The sequence below is a fragment of the Trichosurus vulpecula genome, chromosome 1 (assembly GCF_011100635.1).
Source record: "Trichosurus vulpecula isolate mTriVul1 chromosome 1, mTriVul1.pri, whole genome shotgun sequence".
Lineage (NCBI taxonomy): Eukaryota > Metazoa > Chordata > Mammalia > Diprotodontia > Phalangeridae > Trichosurus > Trichosurus vulpecula.
The window spans coordinates 482,118,837-482,138,177 of record NC_050573.1 but is presented as its reverse complement, the minus strand read 5'-3'; the positions used below and the strand labels follow the sequence as shown (position 1 = coordinate 482,138,177).

At 38.2% G+C, this 19,341-nt stretch overlaps 1 protein-coding gene across 3 annotated transcripts in view; it reads left to right on the top strand.

Annotated features, from left to right (window-relative positions):
- The window catches only part of FER (FER tyrosine kinase), a 272,528-nt gene that overhangs the window by 108,003 nt on the left and 145,184 nt on the right, over positions 1-19,341 (top strand). For all 3 annotated transcript variants that reach the window (XM_036738466.1, XM_036738482.1, XM_036738474.1), the window contains one exon: positions 15,919-16,011. In XM_036738466.1, coding sequence (XP_036594361.1) covers positions 15,919-16,011 — 93 coding nt within the window. The remainder of the gene's footprint in view (positions 1-15,918; positions 16,012-19,341) is intronic.

Here is a 19,341-nt window from a genome sequence, read left to right as displayed (position 1 = left end):
GATAATTTCTTTTTTAAAAAATTTATTTATTTAATATATTTAGTTTTCAGCATTGATTTTCACAAGAGTTTGAATTACAAATTTTCTCCCCATTTCTACCCTCCCCCCCACTCCAAGATAGCATATATTCTGGTTGCCCTTTTCCCCAGTCAGCCCTCCCTTCTGTCACCCCACTCCCCTCCCATCCCCCTTTCCCTTCCTTTCTTGTAGGGCAATATAAATTTCTACACCCCATTGCCTGTGTATGTTGTTTTCTAGTTACATGCAAAAACTTTTTTTTTTGTTTTTGAACATCCGTTTTTAAAACTTTGAGTTCCAAATTCTCTCCCCTCTTCTGTTCCCATCAAGCAATTCAACATAGGCCACATGTATAACCCTTCCACAATACTCCTGTTGTGAAAGACTAACTATATTTTGCTCCTTCCCAACCCATCCCCTTTTATTGAATTTTCTCCCTTGACCCTGTACCCTTTTGAAAGTGTTTGTTTTTGATTACCTCCTCCCCCATCTGTCCTCCCTTCCATCATCCCCCCTTTTTTTTAGCTTCTTCCCTCTTCTTTCCTGTGGGGTAAGATACCCAATTGAGTATGTATGGTATTCCCTCCTCAGGCCAAATCTGATGAGAGCAAGATTCACTCATTCCCCCCTCACCTGCCCTCTCCCCTCTTCCCACAGAAGTGCTTTCTCTTGCCACCTTTATGGGAGATAATCCACCCCATTCTGTCTCTCCCTATCTCCCTCTCTCGATATATTCCTCTCTCATCCCTTAATTTGATTTTATTTCTTTTAGATATCTTCCCTTCATCTTCAACTCACCGTGTCTGCGCTCTCTCTCTCTCTCTCTCTCTCTCTCTCTCTGTATATATATATATACACACACATACATATATACATACCTACACATTCATATATATATGTCTGTGTGTGTGTGTGTGTGTGTGTGTGTGTGTGTGTGTGTGTATATATGCATATTCCCTTCAGCTACCCTAATACTGAGTTCTCATGAATCATACACATCATCTTTCCATTTAGGAATGTAAACAAAACAGTTCAACTTTAGTAAGTCCCTTGCAATTTCTTCTTTCTTCTTCTTCTTGTTCTTTTTGTTGATTACCTTTTCATGCTTCTCTTGATTCTTGTGTTTGAAAGTCAGATTTTCTATTCAGCTCTGGTCTTTTCACTGAGAAAGCTTGAAAGTCCTCTATTTTATTGAAAGTCCATATTTTTGGAAGGACTCCACGAGGAGCTCACGCTAGTCCCTGCTCTCCAGCCGGCATCTTGGCCTGCATGATAATTTCACAGTGGTGTGTGTATGTCCCAAATTTGGTAAGCAACTACTAATGATGATTTATGTGTTCTCAGGTTTGGTAAATAACTGCTAATTTTTTGTGTCTCCCAAATCTTGTAGATAACTGATATACACTTACTGATGCTCCTAGTTTGATTGACAGTTTTCTTTTATCGTAAACTTAGGTAACTGAATACCAGTCAGAACTTTGGTGTAACTTAAAAACACCCCTAGCCAGGACCAAAAAAAAATCCACCAGACACCCCCCGCTGATCCTAGGTCTTGACTAGGGCTACCTTGGAGGGAGCCTTGTCATGAGGAATTGTATAAGACATGTTTACTGATACTTTCAGGAATCAGGTTGGTGATTTATTCCTCTTAGGCTTGATGTTGGTGTCATTGAATAGTCAATAAAGGTGGTTTTTTTTTGCCTGCATTGACTACATAAATGTTTATCATTATTGAGTGTATGCTTTATTCATGTACTGTCAGCCTTTATAAGCATAAGCATTCATATGATTTTATGACTGACTTCACTGTGAGTTAGAGTCTCCTCCTACCTTTTTAATCTTATTACAGCTTGTTGTACCACATGTATTCTGTCATATAGTGGCACTAGCCTCTTTTTTGTTCCTTGAATTGCTCTCTTCAGAGTTATCAATGATCTCTTAATTGCCAAATCCAATTAGCCTTTTCTCAGTCCTTGCTCTCCTGTATCCTTTTGTACTTATCATTCATACCCTCTTCTATTTAGGCTTTTGTTTCACTTCTCTGTCCTGGTTCTTAGACCTGGTCCTCAGTCTCCTTTGCTGGCTCTTCCTCCAGTATACTCCTGTTAACCAGAATTGCCTCTTTGTTCTGAACCTTGACATCCAAAACAGCCAGCTCCAGGTAGTGACCAAAATTGAGGTTTAAGTATTCCATTCTCAGAAGTGCATTTTAGAGCACATCCTTCCCTCCTATGAGAGCAGATCCTGCTCCTGTGGAAGAAAGTCTTCTCAGCTTAATTGACCTCTTTGTGTTCCCCAGTGCAACCACCCTTATCTGAGTTTTACTGTGAGTATGTGAGTTGTCTATTGAATATTATTCTACTTCTCCTTTCTCCACTTCTCCTTTTTTCCTTCTCATTCCCCTTTCCCTCTCCCTATCAGGTGCCACTAAATTAGCCTTGAACTCATCCCCATTGTTATCATATGTTATTCTTGGCATCATTAAGGGGCTGTTTCCCCTCATCTCTGGCTGGCTCATGGGCCCTCTCTTGAACATTAACTCGATTTCCAGACAAGTTCTTAACCTGTTGACAGTGGCACCTATGCTATGGGGGTGTGTCACTGTGAACCCTATCATAGAAAGTAGAGGTCAATAGAGGAATCTTAGGTCCTCCCTGGAGGGATTTTCTTATACCAGAGAACTGTCACAAAGCACAGTAGAAGGATGTTGAATAAAGATATGCCTTGATTGAACTGAGTGAAGTTTCGTTTTATAGGTTGCTCATCAGCATCTGCTTAGCACTAGAGAGAAAGAACCTGGAGTTCCTTGTGGCTGTTTTGTACTCAGGTAACCAGGAGACAGTGTCCGTAGCGTGAGCCTTTAGTCAGGTTTCAAAGATGGTTTTAATCTCTTTTAAGAAAAAAAAGATATCCTAACTCATGGGGGAAGGATGTAAGATATTGCTTCTGCTTTATTCTATTTCTTAGTTGTATTGTCTTTAAGGTCATCCAGAGGACCTTCCACCACTTTAATGACTAAGGCTAATATTGGTCAGTTCAAGTAGTATGCAAGTATAATTCAGGTATTCAAGAAGTCTGATTTAGACAACATGAAAGATGGAAAAGAAAAACTTAAAAAAACCCATTGTAAAAACAAAACAAACGATATAGCTGCTCCCTTTAGGAGTGACAATTTGGGAAAACCATGACCAGAAACTTCAGACGCCTCTCCCTCTCCCTATGCCCTCTGCTTTGGAATGGTTAAGCCCTAGTTCTAGATCAGGGCTGTCCAAAATGCAGCCGGAGATCCCCAGTGCAATTTATGTGGCCCACCTAAAGGTATAGAAATTTACATAAATGCTTTAGTAAAGTAAGCCCACCTACTGTAGAGCTGTTACTAAAATGGCAAATCAAAATATATTCTCTTGTTTCAATAAAAACCTAAGGTTGGACAGCCCTCCTCCACTGCACAGCCTTATGCATATTTGATAGCTTGAGCACTTTAGGTGGTAAATGAGGTAAATGATTAAGAGAAGGAAAGGATATAGCAAAATCTCCAAGTTGGTGGTTAATACTAAACTTTTATCTGATGAGGATAAATTAAAAGGATCTTATAAATATCTGTAAGGTCATGAAAGTTGAAGAGGAGTTTTAATTTGGAGAAATGCAAATTAATGATTTTAAGGCTGGATAAGTAGTCTGGTCAAGGTCTGAAGGTTTGAATGGACTGCAAGAGCAGCATAAGTCAACATTGCTATAGTATATGCTCTTTAAGTTTCATCTAGAGAGCATAGCTTCCAGGAATAAAGGGGTGATAGTCTATTCTTTTCTTCCTGCCTCAGAACTCATCTGGAAGGACATTGTTAAACAGAGACACATATAAAAGAGGGAAACCAGGATAAGGAATAGCCTTGAGGCTATGTCACATGAAGATTGTTTCAATGAATTGGGCCAATCTAGCCTAGGTAAGAGAAGTTTAAAATTATACTCTCTTTTTCTCAGTCAATCCCCTAAGAGGAAAAAGGCTATTTAGCTAATTGCCTCTATATCCTTTTCTCTTACTACTCAACCTTATGCAGCCCCATCTCTGACAGTGTCACTTAGAAGATAGTGTAGCTTCCAAAGTTTCCAAAGATCTCTCAATTCCAAGTTCTCATTCTTCTTGACCTCTTTGGAGCCCATAACACCACTCTTAGGTAGTCTTTCCTTCCTGTTTTCATTATCTGTTTGGTTATTTGAGTACATGTTTGGTTATCTCTCATTCTTCTTTGCTGGTTCATCATCATCACCCAGCACCTAACTGTGGGTATCCTTAATACTTTGACCTTGGCTCTTTTTTCAGCAAGTGTTTATTAAGTGCCTACTGCATGTATATACTTTGCTAAGTGCTGGGAATACAAGTGAAAAGATTGAGGTAGTTCCTAACTGCAAGGAGCTTGCATTGTAATGGGAAGAAAAAGAAATATATATATATATGTGTGTGTGTGTGTGTGTGTGTGTATGTATGTGTATATATATACACATACACCACACCCCTATATATATGGATATGCATAGATATAGATATATAGATTATATATAGTGTGTATATGCATATATATGCATATATATATGTACTTACACGTATATATGTATGTATATATACAGAATAAATAACTGCAAAGTAGTTAAATACTATACAAGGTAGTTTGAGGAAGCACAGCAGTTGAAAGAACTGCATTTGGGAGAAGCTGGGTGGCACAGTGGTTAGAAGTCCAGCCCTGTAGTCAGGAGGAACTGAGTTCAAATACTCCCTCATATACTTACTGGCTGTGTGACCCAGGGCAAGTTATTTAACCCTGATTTCCTCAAACACTAATTAATAATAAATAAAGCTTCAAGCCAGCTTCAAAAAAAAGTACTGCATTTTGCAAGGAGTGTCTTAAAGTAATGAGGAGATGAGAGATAGAGTGTCATATGCGAGGAAGAAAAAGACAGTGTGGACTATAGAGTGCATAAGGGAGAGTAATATCCAGTGAGACAAGGTTGTGACGGGATGTCCTGTAGGTCCAAACTCAGTGTGTCCAAAGTGGGCTCATTATATTTATCTTCTAACCATCCGTTTTTATCCTTCCAGTTAACTGCATCTTCAAGCTAATATTCACCCTCATCTTTTCCCTCCAGTTGATTGCCACCTCATGTCTCTTCTGCCTCTATGAGATTTCTCACACGTGTGATATCTTCTTTCTCCATTTGCATGGCTACTATACTAGTTTGGACAACTAAGTGGTGCCATGTAGAGAGTGTCACCCTGGAGTCAGGAGTTTGTTGCTTTTCAGTCATTTTCAGTCCTGTCTCAGTCTTCATGACCCCATTCGGGATTTTCTGGGCAAAGTTCCTGGAGTGGTTTACCATTTCCTCCTCCAGCTCATTTTATGGATGAGGAAACTGATGCAGACGGGTCATACAGCTAGTAAGTGTCTGAGGCCAAATTTGAACTCAGGAAGATGAGTCAGGAGAACGGAGTTCAAATGTGGCCTCAGATTCTTACTAGCTGTGTGACACTGGACAAATCACTTAACCTCTTTTTGCCTCAGTTTCCCCACATTGAGGTTATTAGTAGTAGCCACCCCCGGGGGTGCGATGGGGAGCGGCCAAGGCTGGCTGGGGGCCGCTGGGGGGCCTGGGCCGCATCTGCAGGCCCTGCTTGGTCCCCAGGGGGCAGCAGAGCCCTGGAGCAGCTCCCAGCTGGGCCTGCAGGGGGCAGTGGCCAAATGGCAGCTTCCTTCAGGTGTGGAAAGTGTGGGCGGGCCTTGGAACGGGGCTCCATCTTGTGTCAAGGCTGTGCCTCGCAGCAGCCTGTGCAGGCCCCAACCACCGCAGATAGGGTAAGGGGTGACCGTGGTGCTGCAGGGCTGATGGGAGGGATTGGGCATAATGGGGAGTGATGGGGGGGTAACAGAGATGGGAGTGGGGTGGTGGGAGTTACTGGGGGTTAATGGGGGGATGGGGAGTGATGAGAGGGTGAGGGGGTGATGTGGGAAGGGGGGTGGCAGGAGAGAATGATGGAAGTGACCTTTCCCCTCAGCCCCCATAGGAGCTGTAGCTTCACGGCCCAGACTGACTCCAGCCACGGCTCCCAGGCCAGGGCCAGAGCAGATGGCCTTTTCCTTGAGCTGCAGCAGTTTTGTCCAGTGAACTCACAGATGAGGAAGGTCCCATGTGCGCAGGTGGGAAATGGAAAGAGAAGGAGGAATAGTAGAATCTCAGAAGGGGAAGGAATTGGTTTCCTTGTGTTGCCAAAGCATTTTTCCCCACGTCAAGATGATTGAGTTGGTGCTGATGCTCTGAGATTGATTCACTGTGGGGTCTACTGATGTTGCATCCTCATTCTTCTGTTTCTGAAAGTAGAGTTTATTAGGAACTGAAAATATTAGTGAATTAGTTCCTAATATGTAAATATGGAATAATCATTTTATAATATACACTGGTACTGTATTTTTTCATGCACTTTAATAGGTGATATATTTTTTGTGGTTTAAGTTTGTGATTTGTTTATTCTTTTTATAAATGTTAGTTTTTAACTATTATGAAAGCTGAGTCAGGGATGTAGAACTGTACCTGATGTTTTTTAAAAAATCTTTTATCAATTTGATTCTGAACTTAAGAAATACAATAAGCATTTCTGTAACGTAGTAGAATAGAAAAGATGCTTGCATGTGAAACTGCAAATCTGTTCTGTACAACTTGCCATTCCTTTTGAATATATAATAAAGTTATCGTGCAGCCTTCTTTTTTTTCCTCTCCCTCCCCTCACTCTAAAGATGGCTACCATTAGTCACAGATGTGTGTGTGTATCTTACATACGTATGTAAAATCATTCTAGACACTTCTATGTATCAGTTCTTTGGATGCAGACAGCATTTTCTTTATAGGTCCTTTGTAGTTAATGTGGGCATTTGTAATAGTCGAAATGACTTAGTTACTCCAAGTTTTTCTTAAAACAATATTGCTGTTACTACATACAGTGTTCTCTTGGTTCTGCTCATTTCACTCTTCGTTATTTCACACAAGTCTATCCATGATTGTCAAGCTCATCACTTTGTAATACAAAATTACTTTTGGTTCTTTTCAGCTGTCTAATAAAATTTGAAATGTGGACTTGTGCTAAGACATCTATCATCCTTAAGTTTTTCAAATCCTTTTCTTTCATGATTTCCCCCCAGTGCATCTGTGAGCTCATCTGTGAGTTCATACTGACTATTAGAAAACAAAATTAAGCCTAGAGATAGAAATAGTGAAAGTGATGCCATTAATGAGTGACCTAGTAAATATATACTTGAACTTTTTTCTAAACATTATTTCTTCATTAATTTGAAATAGAGTTGTTATGAACAGTTTTTAAGGTATGACACTCTTAATTCCTACTTTCCATTCATTGTTACCTTATGCTGGCTCCTTATGTATCTCCTTGCTGTGTACTAACTTGTGAGGTGGTCAGGGGGACCATAACAAGATACAATTTCAACATACTTGTGCATGTTTTAAGGCAGTCAGGAAATAACAGGTTTAAAGGTAGAGGCTAAATATTTGAGGAGAAACATGATGAATGAGGATGCAGTTTTCTGTAGAAGATGGGATGAAATGAGATCCAATATACATGTAAAAGGTTAGTCTTGGTAAGGGGAAGGGCCTTGCAGGGATTGGGGAAAGGAGGAGAGAATAGGAGATGATGTCAAGGGGTTTTGAGATGAAAATGGGAGAAAAAAGAGCTCACGTTGAATGCCCTCAGTTTTCTCAGTAAAATAAGAGGAATGGTACTTGGCTGAGAGAGGGGTGAAAGGAGGATGTGAGAGGTTTAAAGAGGGAACAGAAGGTTTAGACTGATTTCTGGGGGGCAATGAGATAGGGAATCAATTAGAGAAAAATATAAAAGCTGCATTGCTGCAGTGATGGTCCATTGGAGTTTGGGTGACATTAATTTTAATGTATCAAGGAAGCAAGACTGGAACTTCCTCCAAAACAGAGGAAGAATATGGTGAGAGCAATCTAACACTATGATTTGTCGAGTGAGAAACAGCAATAGGACAAGGGGGCAAGGGATTCAAGAGCAGAGGATGGTGTGGAGTTGAAATGGCTAACCCTTCAGTTAGATTGGCTAGGGAGGAAGTGAAGTTAGGAAGGCAAACTGCCCGAGAAAATGTTGAGAGGTAGAGGGAATTGAGGTATCAGTGAGAGCAAAGGGGTGATTTATTAGGGGTGAAGTATAGGAAGAGATGGAATAATAGGAACTTACGGTCAGGGGAATGTCAATTTTTAATTATATGGTACTTGAATTGAGTCTTGAAGGAAGGGAAGGATTTTGTGAGGTTGAAGGGAGTAAAGATTATATGGATTTTGCTTCAACTCTGCCTTATTTTAATTATACATTAATCTTTTTGTTTTAGGTGTCTTCTAAACATATTGTTTGAATCTTCTGTATAATCCATTCTGTTATCTGTTTTATGAGCTGATTAATTCTGCTTTCATTCACTGTTAATAATCATTAATTGTAGATTTGCCCTTCATCCTATTCTCTTAGGCTCTTTCCCCTCCTTTTCCTTTGTCCCCCTCTTCACAAAGAAGAGAATGACTAGAGAGAAGCAGAATGCTCAGCACTAGTGATATGTGATGCTGTTTGGGTCTGCTCACCTGCTTCTTTTCCCCTCACTCTATGACCAATCAAACTTTTTACCTCTCCTTTCTTTACTTTTAGCTCCACCCAAGGCCTTTCACACTCTTTTCTCAGAGGTCCGAGTCTGTTTTTCTTAGAACTAATTCCTTCTTTCATTTTAGTCCATTTCTCCCATTCCTTTTTGTTTTCCTGTTGAATTGAGTATATTTCTATACCAGACTTAGTGTGTTTATGTGTGAGTGTATGTTTTCTACACTCTTTTGATTACTCCAGATGCAAATGAATCAAGTGAGTCATGTTCCTCATATTCCTTCCTACTTTCTTATGTAGTCTTTTTGTGCTTCCTGAATATGAGATATGGCAAGTTACCTTTCTACTCCATTCTTCACTAGGGTATTCTTTTTGCCCCCTTTTCTTTATTATATATTCAATAAAACATAATAAAATCACTCCCAAGTCAGCTGTCTTATTTCATCCTCTTACAGACCCTTAATAACATTAAAATTCTGAGAGGATACGTGCTTCTTTTCCCCCAATAGAATATAAGAGCTTCATCCTTATATGTGCTCCCTTCTCATTTGTCTCATTTACCTTTATATTTCTCTTTTCCTCCTGTGTTTGCACTTCAGAATTTCTCCTTAGCTCTTCTCTTTTTATTAGGAATGCTTGGAAGGCTTCTATTTCATTAAAGAAACATTTTTCCTGTTGTAGGATTATATTCAGTTGTCCTGAGCAAATTACTTTTGGTTACAAGCCTATATCTTTTGCCTTTTGGAATATCCATTTCAGGTTCTTAAATCTTTTGTGATTTCTGACTATATCTCCTTGTTAGTTGAATTCTAGGTGCTTGCAGATTTTTTTTAAACTGGAAACAGTGAACTTTGACTATCATGTTCCTAGGAGTTTTCATATTTTTTTTTTTTCAGGAAGCAACTAGTGAATTTTTCTTATTTTCACTTTTCCCTCTGGTTCTAATAGAGCTGAAGCAGTTTTCATTCATGATTTCTTGAAATATGGTATCCAGGCTCTTTTGGTTTGTCTTCAGCATTCAGGTAGTCCAACAATTCTTGAATTTTTTTTCTGTTTCTTTTTTTTTGGAGATTACCTTTTTAAAAAATTAAATAATATTTAATGTTTTCCAATTTCATGTAAAGACAAATTTTCAACATTCATTTTTTGAAAGATTTGAGTTTCAAATTTGTCTCCCTCTCCACCTTCCCAAGATAGCAAGCAACTTGATATAGGTTATACATAAGCATTAGATTTTTTTTTCCCCTCCTTGACTTGTTTCCCACTTCAGTTGATTTACTTTTTCTGTTGCTTCCACCCCGCCCCCCCCCGCATTCTTTTGACTTTATTAATTTTGTTTTCTTTTTGGAAGGTCCATTTTAATGAACAGAATATTATTTGGGTATGGTTTTGTACCTCTTATTCTAAGCTGTTAATTCTCTTTCCAAGTTATTCCTTTTGAACTCTCATTTCTTTTCCAACTTTTTCCTCTAGAGCTCTTATTTAATTTATAACATTTTAAAACTTGCTTCATTTATTCCTGAAATTATAATTGATCTTGTGGCAAAACAGTGTTTTTCTTTGATACTTTGCTTGTAAATGATTTGGAGTTCTATTCTGGGTTTGTGTTTTTTTGGGGGGGGGGTGTCCCTGCTATTTATTGTTGTTGTCTTTTCTTGGCTCCTTTTTCCAATCATTCTTCCTGAATTGAGACTGTGTCTGCATAAGTCTGTGTGAACTTTTGGAGAGAATGTGGCCTTGTTGACTTCAACCAGTATTATTTCAGGTCTTGCTACTGCTTCCGCTGGGTTTTGAGTACTGTGTTTTTCTTGGGGATCCCTGGCATCATGATAGCTCTTTATCTTTTTTTATTTTTTAATTTACCTATTCTGATAGTCTTACTTCCTGAATTAGGACTAGTTCAGGGTGTGCTGGGAATTGCTAAACAGTGGACTCTCTGAAAATTCAGGACACACTTAACTTAATCTTCATTATTAACATTTTCCACTTCACTTTATTAAGTCTAGATGAGGAATAAAACAGTAGATCAAAATCTGGTTTGCAGAATTTACAGATTTCCCAAATGTGAATGCTCACATTGAAAATTTAACGACTCTCACAAGCTAGTTCAAGGTGGTTCTAAAATACAGCTGGGCAAGGCTCTGAACACTAATAGCTGGATTCTTTTGACCTTACATAATATAGTCAATCTTCATTACTTGTAGATTCTATATTCGTGAACTTGCTAAAATTTATTTGTAACCTGAAAATCAGTACTTGCTGTACTTTTGTGGTTATCCATGGACAGGCCCAGCCCTTGCTGAGGACAAATAAAGTGATTCTCTGCGTTCTTGTTTGAGCTCTCATGCTGTAAACAAGTGTCCTTTTTGCTATCTATTTAGTACGGTGTATTTAGTATTTTGGGGCTTTTTGTTGGTGATTTCCCAGTTTAAAATGTCCCCCAAATGTAGTGTTAAAGTGCTGTCTAGTGTTCCTAAGTGCAAGAATGCTATGATATGCCTTGCAGAGAAAATATATGTATTGGATAAGTTTCATTCAGGCATGAGTAATGGGGCTGTTGGTGTTGAGTTCGGTGTTAATGACTCAACAATGGGATACATCCAGAAAAAGGAAGAAGAAATTCATTGATCAGTACATGACCACACTTTGGAAAGTGCTGAAGTAACCTAAAGTAACCATATGAGGAAGCTATGGGAAGGATGGGAAATGGCTACATTGGTGGATGCACGAGATGATGACTAAAACAGAATTATTGGGAGGCTGAAAGCCAAAGAAATACACAGTCCCATTACCCAGTGTCAGGACAATGTCAAACTAGTGGAGACTAGTGCTGGCAGCCTCACAAACTATATGGCACGAAAACTGTTGAACTTGCAGTGAGGTAGATTCTGCAGATCAGGAGTCTGTGAAAGAACTGAAAAGATACCTACTAAGTAATTGAGAGTTGTACAGTAAGAAGCGTCCTGCACAAAACAAGGTTTCGTGATCTTGGAATGATTTGAAGCCAGAGGCTGTAGAGGATATTTGCATTATATAGATTTATTTGCCAGTGTCCTTATAAAATAAGCCAATTTCACCAGTGTAAAGAACCTGCTTTTTCATATAACTGAGGACTGTGTATTATTGAGTTAGAGAGTTAAAGTAGTACAATTACAGTACCATGGAGTTGGTTGTTGTCCTGCATGCTTGAATAGGACCAAAATGACATCAGTATGCTGGGATCAAGGTACAGTGTGTTCACCTGTGGCTGATCAGACCAGTAAGAGGTTGGAAGGCTCTAATCACACGTCAGGTACAAATAGTCCATATGAACATTTGGAGAAGACATGTCTCTAAATTTGTGCATCTCACACTTCTTTTGAGCTAATGCAATTCTGCTTTGCTCGTAGAGCACAGCACTTTCTTTGATGTAGGCATACCATGCTGGGTGGTCCTGTGCCAGTGTCTCCCATGTCTCACAATTGATTCCAGAGTTCTTCCGAGAGATCTTGATAATGTCCTTGTACCGTTTCTTCTGACTTCTGTGTGATGTTACCTTGTGTGAGTTCTCCATAAAATAGTCTTTGAGGCCTACATGCGTTTGGCATTCACACGACATGGTCAGCTCATCAGAATTGGAATTGTGCTGTCTGTGGTAGAGTTTGAATTCTTGGCTGTTCAGTTTGAGGAAAGACTTCAATATCTGTGCATTATCTTGCCAGATGATTTTCAGAATCTTCCTAAGACTATTCAAATGGAAGCAATTTAGTTTCCTGGTATAGTGCTGGTAGACAGTCCGGGTTTCACGGGCATACAACAGTGAGGTCAGGCCAGTGGCCCTGTAGACTTGTTCAGTTTGGCAGCCTGATACCTCTTCTCTCCCACACTTTCCTTCAGAGCTTCCTAAACACTGAGCTAGCTCTGGCAATGTGTGCATCAGCTTCAGCATCTCTGTGTACATCACTGCCAGGATAAGTGAACTTATCCACAGCATTCAACATTTCTCCATATTGCTTCAAGAACAGAGGATAATAACCACAAATATTCAATATTGACAGAAAGATATCTGTAAGCAGAAACACAAATGACACAAGTTTTTGTATTGTTAGTTGATGAAAATGTTGTTACCAGAGACTTGTAGGACCTAACCCTTTATTTCCCTTAGGAGTAATGGTTGAGTATTCACTAATTCAGCGTTCATAATGACTTTATAGAACACAACTACTGCAAATGATGGGAATTGATTATATTTAAGGAAGAGAGGTAGTACAGTGGCTAGAGCACAGGGCCTGGAGTTCAAATCTGGCTTCAACACCTACTAACTGTGTTGCCATGGACAAATCACTTAACCTCATTCTGCCACAGTTTCCTCACTGTCAGATGAGGATGATAACAGCACTTACTTTGCAGGGCTGTAAGGATCAAATGAGATCATAATTGTGAAGTGCTTAGGATAGTCCCTGGCACATAGTAGGCACCGTATCAATGCTTATTCCCTTCCCTACTGCTTTCACTCTTCTCCGCCCCCTTCCCCATTTTAGTCTATTTGGTATGCTGGTGGGTTACAGCTGTAGCCCTGTGGCAATGTTCTGCCCCTGAAGTCTAGCTCAGAGATGTCCTCCTTTGAATTAGAGGGAGTGCAGCATGTTCTTTCTTTCCCCTAATGATCTGGTTCTGAGATTCTGATCTCCTGGGTTACTGACAGCACTGAGGTCTCTATGCCTGAAGGCTGATTGTTCAGTCTGCCCCTTGCAGTCAGCCCTCTTCTGCTTCACAGTGACTCTGGGATCTTGATCCACCCCTGTTACACACTTTTTGCCCTGGTCATTTGCCTTTGGATTGAATTTATGACCCTGTGCTAGAAAAATGACTCACTTTGGTTTCTTCTTAGATTTCTACTTATGACAGGGTCTGAGGTTTCTCAGAGATTTTTGTTGGAGTATTTGTCCAGGGAGCTGAGTTTCATTACTTTCTTCTACTTCACTATCTTGGATAGTTTGCTTTCTGAGATACACACACACGCGCGCGCGCACACACACACACACACACACACACACTCACTCTTTCTCTCTCCCTTTCCCTCCCTCCTTCTCTCTCTCTCTTCCCCTTCCCTTCTTCCTTTTCTCTCTCTCTCTCTCTCTCTCTCTCTCTCTCTATCTCTCTCTGTCCCTCTCTCTTTCACACATACACACACACACATTTTATTTATAAATATTCTTCACGTGTAAAATGAGGGAATTGGACCTAAATGATCTCTGAAAGTTTGTTCCAATGCTAAAATCTTGTCAACTGGCAATCACAATGTCATGAGACATATGTGAAAACCAGGTTATTACAAGAGAAATGAACATGCATGTGGAACCTAAAGAGTTCAGAGTCCTTACAGAAGTTTGCTTATTTGTGACAGTACAACAAAAGGAGGAGGAGAAAACAGGAAGGGGCTTTGCATGGGAGGGGAAAGGTGCAGCAAAGGTAGAAGAAAGTACAAAAATAAACCTTTCTGAAGGGGAGGAGCAAGGTGATAGCAAAGGCTGCATTCTTTTCCTGTGGGAACAGCTAGACTATGAAGATGGGAAGGGCCTCTTATCTGCAAAGGACCCCAGCTGCACAAGCATTTTCCCAACCTGGGACAGATGGGCTGGCACCTGTCTTGCCTCTCAAGGATACGTAATGAATCCAGCTTGTGGTGCAAACAACAAATTATGTCAGCTCTGAGTGGTATTACGGGACTTTGTCCTTGACACATTCAGGGCCTCCTGCATGCTATGGGTTCAGTGTTTCTGTAAAATTGGCAGCTCAAAAAGACAAGTTCAGGGGACCCCTTAACAATCCCATTATTGTAAAATATGTATGTTTTTCAGCATCCTGAAATTTATGCAAATATAGGTTATATCATTTTTTTTTCCATTGAGAACCCCTTCCACTAATGTAGACACTTCTCTTTCAAACCTTGGTAGCTCTTGGAAGTTGAATGAGGCATGTAGTCATTATATAACTTGTTCTAGGATCATGAGCTAGTAATAAGAGGTGAGATTTGAAATTTGGTCTCACACTAGTGCTGTATTTATAATAATATACTTTTTCTAAATCAGAGGTTCTTAACCTGGGGTCTTTGAACTTTTTTTTTTTAAATGTTTTGATTACCCTTTTTCAGTATAATTTGTTTCCTTTCCTTATGAAATATTCTTAACATTTAGATATATAGAAAACTTCAAAATTCACTCAAGTACAGAAAGATTAAACTGTTCATCTGGGTATCACTAATACCCCAGGTGATTTGGTTTCTAGAGGGCATAATAATGGACAATAAGATTTGTGGGATTGTGAAGTAGGGGAAAATAACTTGCCATTTCTTTCTTTTAAAAAAGTTTTATTTTTTTTCATTACCAAAATTCCCCTGCTACCTTTCTTCAGAAAGTACTCAAATTATGAAATACCTGAACTAACAGAAGACCACATAGAGACTTTTAATAATCCATTTTCAGAAAAAGAAGTAGAGCCAGCTGTATAGGAATTGCTGAAGAACAGAGCTCTGGGTCCTGATGGATTCACAAAAGTATTGTCACACTTTTAAAAGACAGTTAGTAGCAACATTACACAAATTATTCTTGAAAAGTTAGAAAACACTCTACTAGATTCCTTTTTTGAGACATAGCCCTAATTTTCCATTTCTTTTAAAATAGTTTCTTCATTTCTATTAAAATATTGTCAGAATAAAGAATTGAAAAAGAGGGCCCTGTATCCGCAGTTGTTTGGCTTTATCATCGTTACTTTGCTTTATTTTTGTCATCCTTGCAAAGATTTGCCAGACTAGGGACATTTAAACATGGGACAAGATCTGTTACTTCTATGTTCCATTACTAATCTTCCTTTCCTCCCTCCCTCCCTCCCTCCCTCCCTCCCTCCCTCCCTCTCTCTCTCTCTCTCTCTCTCTCTCTCTCTCTCTCTCTCTCTCTCTCTCTCTCAAATTTGCCTCTTTGTAACTTCTGTTCATTGCTCCTTTTATTCTAAGGGTATTCCATACAACCCCAAGGTCTCCCTCCCCTAACCCTCAGATCTTAAATTAATTACTTCAGTTAATAAATTTCAGTCCCCAAAGTGGAAATTAGTTTGGAAAAATCTTGGTTTTGAATATTTGGGGAATTTAATGTCCGTTGTCTTGAACTTTTCTTTTTCTAACTTAGAATTTAAGGATATTTTAACAATATTCTTATCAATATTTATCTGTACTGACACCTTTTTTTCTTCCCCCAAATTAGGAGAGGAAGGAGAAGTTATCTAAATTCGAGTCACTTCGTCACTCCATTGCTGGAATCATTCGATCTCCCAAATCTATGTTGGGTTCTTCATCAGTGAGTAGGATTAATTATTCTGTGATTTTGCAAATCTTCCCATTATTCTAAAATTCTAGGATAGGCTTTTTCATTTTGTTAGACCTCAGTGAGACATCAAGGAAGGATTTGATTGACAATATGTAATTTGTAAACTAGAGAGAGAATCTTTGCTTTCAAAGGAGGGCCTAATTTGACCAATAGTAGGATCAATTTTGTTACATGTTAAATCACTTTACAGTGGGAATTATTACTTGACAAAGTATTCATCTGCCTTTGTATTAGCAGTTTTTAATATTATTTCAATTGTAAAAGTACATGAAGCCTTACTAATATATAAATTTATCATATAGATGTAGCTAACAGAAAGGCATCCAAAACAGTTTGCCCTATTTGCAATAGTTCGTTGACTAAGGGAATTAGAGAATGTTCTTATCCCACGTCATCTGTTTTTAAAATATTTTTTGTTTATTTTTTAATTCTAAGAAACTACTCATTTCAGTCATCCACAGTGAAGCTTTAATATGGTTTCTTTGGGGTTATTGATCAAATATATATACAGTACACAATAAAAATTAATTGCTATTGTTTTGAAAACACTTTTGGTTGTATTTCTGTAATTTTCTAACTAATAAAAGGCATTATGTTAGTATGCACATATGTCATCAGGGGTCATAGATATAAAAACTTTTGCTTTTTAGGGAAATAAGATCATATTTATAAAAAGTAGAAATTAAACTGCTTCCTAGATTTCTAGACTAACTTAATAGCCCAATTACCTTCTGAATTCACTCCATGTATACAGTGATATCTGTCCCAGAGAAGCAAGAGTATAGTTTTTTACTTGCACATAGAAGATAAATGCTATCATATCAAAAGATGACAAAACCCCACTGAAAAGATTACCAAACCCTGAATTATATACTGTTGCTTATTTTATTTTTATTTTTTCCTGTTGCAAAATAGTTTTTAAAAGTAGTTTCATATTATTTGAGAACTGTTTAAGAAACATCAAATATACATATGAGATTTATTTTGTTTGATTTTTAATTTAGTAAAATAATTGGTTTGTATGGCTGCTAGTTAAAAGGAAAAAAGTTTAAAAAATTCTTCAATATATTTTAGCTGTTATTGCTAGTAGTATTACTTTCAATAAAAGGAATCATTTTTGTGGGAACTAAAAGATAGAGGTGACCTGAATGGTAGCTACTTCGAATGACATTGGGGAGGAAAAAGACTTAACTCTCAAGCCAAAAAAAAAAAGTTACTGGGAATGGGACCCTGGTCCTCACCACTGATTTCTTTCTGGAAGTGTGGAAATCCTACTTTCCCAATGCAGATGACAACTATTTGTTACAATAGTTCTAAGGAGTTGTCTTGAGGCTTTGAGGGGTGAATGCTTGCCTGAGTTCATATAGCCAGAAATTTGAACCTAGGCTAGCATTCTATTCCATATATCACACAGACATTCTTGCAAAAATTATTCTTCAGGAAATATCTGTCAAAATTCATATCCTTTTCTTGCTTTTCAGAAAAGCAGTTTCACTACGAAGCTATAGACCCTTTTTAACTCAGCAACTCATATGAGTCCATTTGTAACTTAGTTTTACAATGATTTGGTTTTCCAAAGCCAGGAATACAGAAAGCTGATTCAAGAATTTGAGAACATTTTGTAAATATGAAATAAATAAATACACTTAGGAATGACTTTTGGGGGAAAAAAGGGAAAATTATTTTGTTCACGATACAATATAAATAGTATTTGGGATTCAAAGAAATATGATGAAAATAGCAAAAGAAGAAATAGGGAGAGGGTAAACCCTCTTCCTCAATGTTTTAATGTGAAAATTAACTAATAAAAAGTCTTGATGTTTTTTCATAACATTAACTCACTTCCTACTTCACTTCATGGTTTGAAAACCTGTGTGTTAGGGGCTAGTTCCAGTTTATACTTATTTTACTTTGTGAATAATACTTCTTACAATGTATAATTTACTCACCTAAAACTAAAATAGTCAACATTGTTGATAAATTCAAACCCAGAGAGATGAATCTGAGCTTTTATTTCTGCCTTCTAAGGGATTACCCAGGGTAGGAGAAAATAAAATTCTTCTTTGAGAAAATGGAGCTAATTCCTACTTTTGCAATTTTCTTATAGCCAGAAGTTATTGTAGGCTACATATGCCCAATACCTTTTCCAGAGACTTTAGTATGTCACGTATAGTATGTCACAAAGAAATGTCGCATTTCTTTTAAGTAAATATAGATGTTTTGAAGTTGATACGGGCTTTTGGAACTGACTGAGAACTTAATGTGATAGAACTAGATAGAATTCGAATTCCATACAAGAATAGGAAAGTGGTGGAAAAGGTGAGCTTTTTCTCATTGCTCCACTAGGTAGTGGTATGTACAGTAGTGGACAGTTAGTCAGTAAACATTTATTAGGTACCTACTGTGTGCCAGGCACTGCTCTACATGCTGGGGATACTAATATGAAAAAGAAAGACAGTCCCAGCCCTCAAGAAGCTTGCTAAGTCATGGGAGAGCACAACATAGACGAGGAAATTGAAAAAGATACCAGGCAGCTATGTGGAGAAATCTACAAGTATGCAGCCAGTGGGAAATGTGAAGGGATGGCTCACCTGGGAGTCCTCCTTAAACAGAAGTTTTCAGAGGAGCTCAGTCTTTCAATCAGAAGTGTCCCAAGAGAAGAGGATGCTAAGTAGGTGTGAATACCACGCCTGATTTCAATCTTGCAGGATGATGAGGTTTTTAAGGATGTGATGAAGAAGTCCAAAGGAGGGTAGCTGAGAGGGAAACAAAGGATAAAGGGGAAAATCCAAGTGTTCATTATGTTAATAATATACTGAGTTACATTCTTATGTAGTATATATGATGCCTCTTATTTGCCATGTCAGTGAGTTAATGTTATAAAAACATAACTTTTTAATGCTTAGCATTTCGCCCCAACCGTGTTTTTTAAAATAATATTTAGCATATACATTGACAATGATTTAAGCAAAATTCAGGTTTTAGGAATTGTTTTTACTTCAATCTGATTGAATTGTATTCTTCAAAAATCATGCATCCTACTAAAATAGCCATTTCCCTTTAGTAAGTTTCCCATTTTTATTTTAAATCCTCAAAATCTGTGTTAGGTATAAAACATATTTCTTAAAAAGAAAAAAGGTTGAGAATTTAGGGAAATGTTTACTTCCTTTATACAGCCATGATAACAAGTGATAATCTTCCTAACTATTGAAGACCCTGTATTCTTAGATCAGTTAAATGCCCTAAGGTTTTCAATTCACTGATACATTTAGTGAGCTCTTGAAATAAAATAATAAGAGT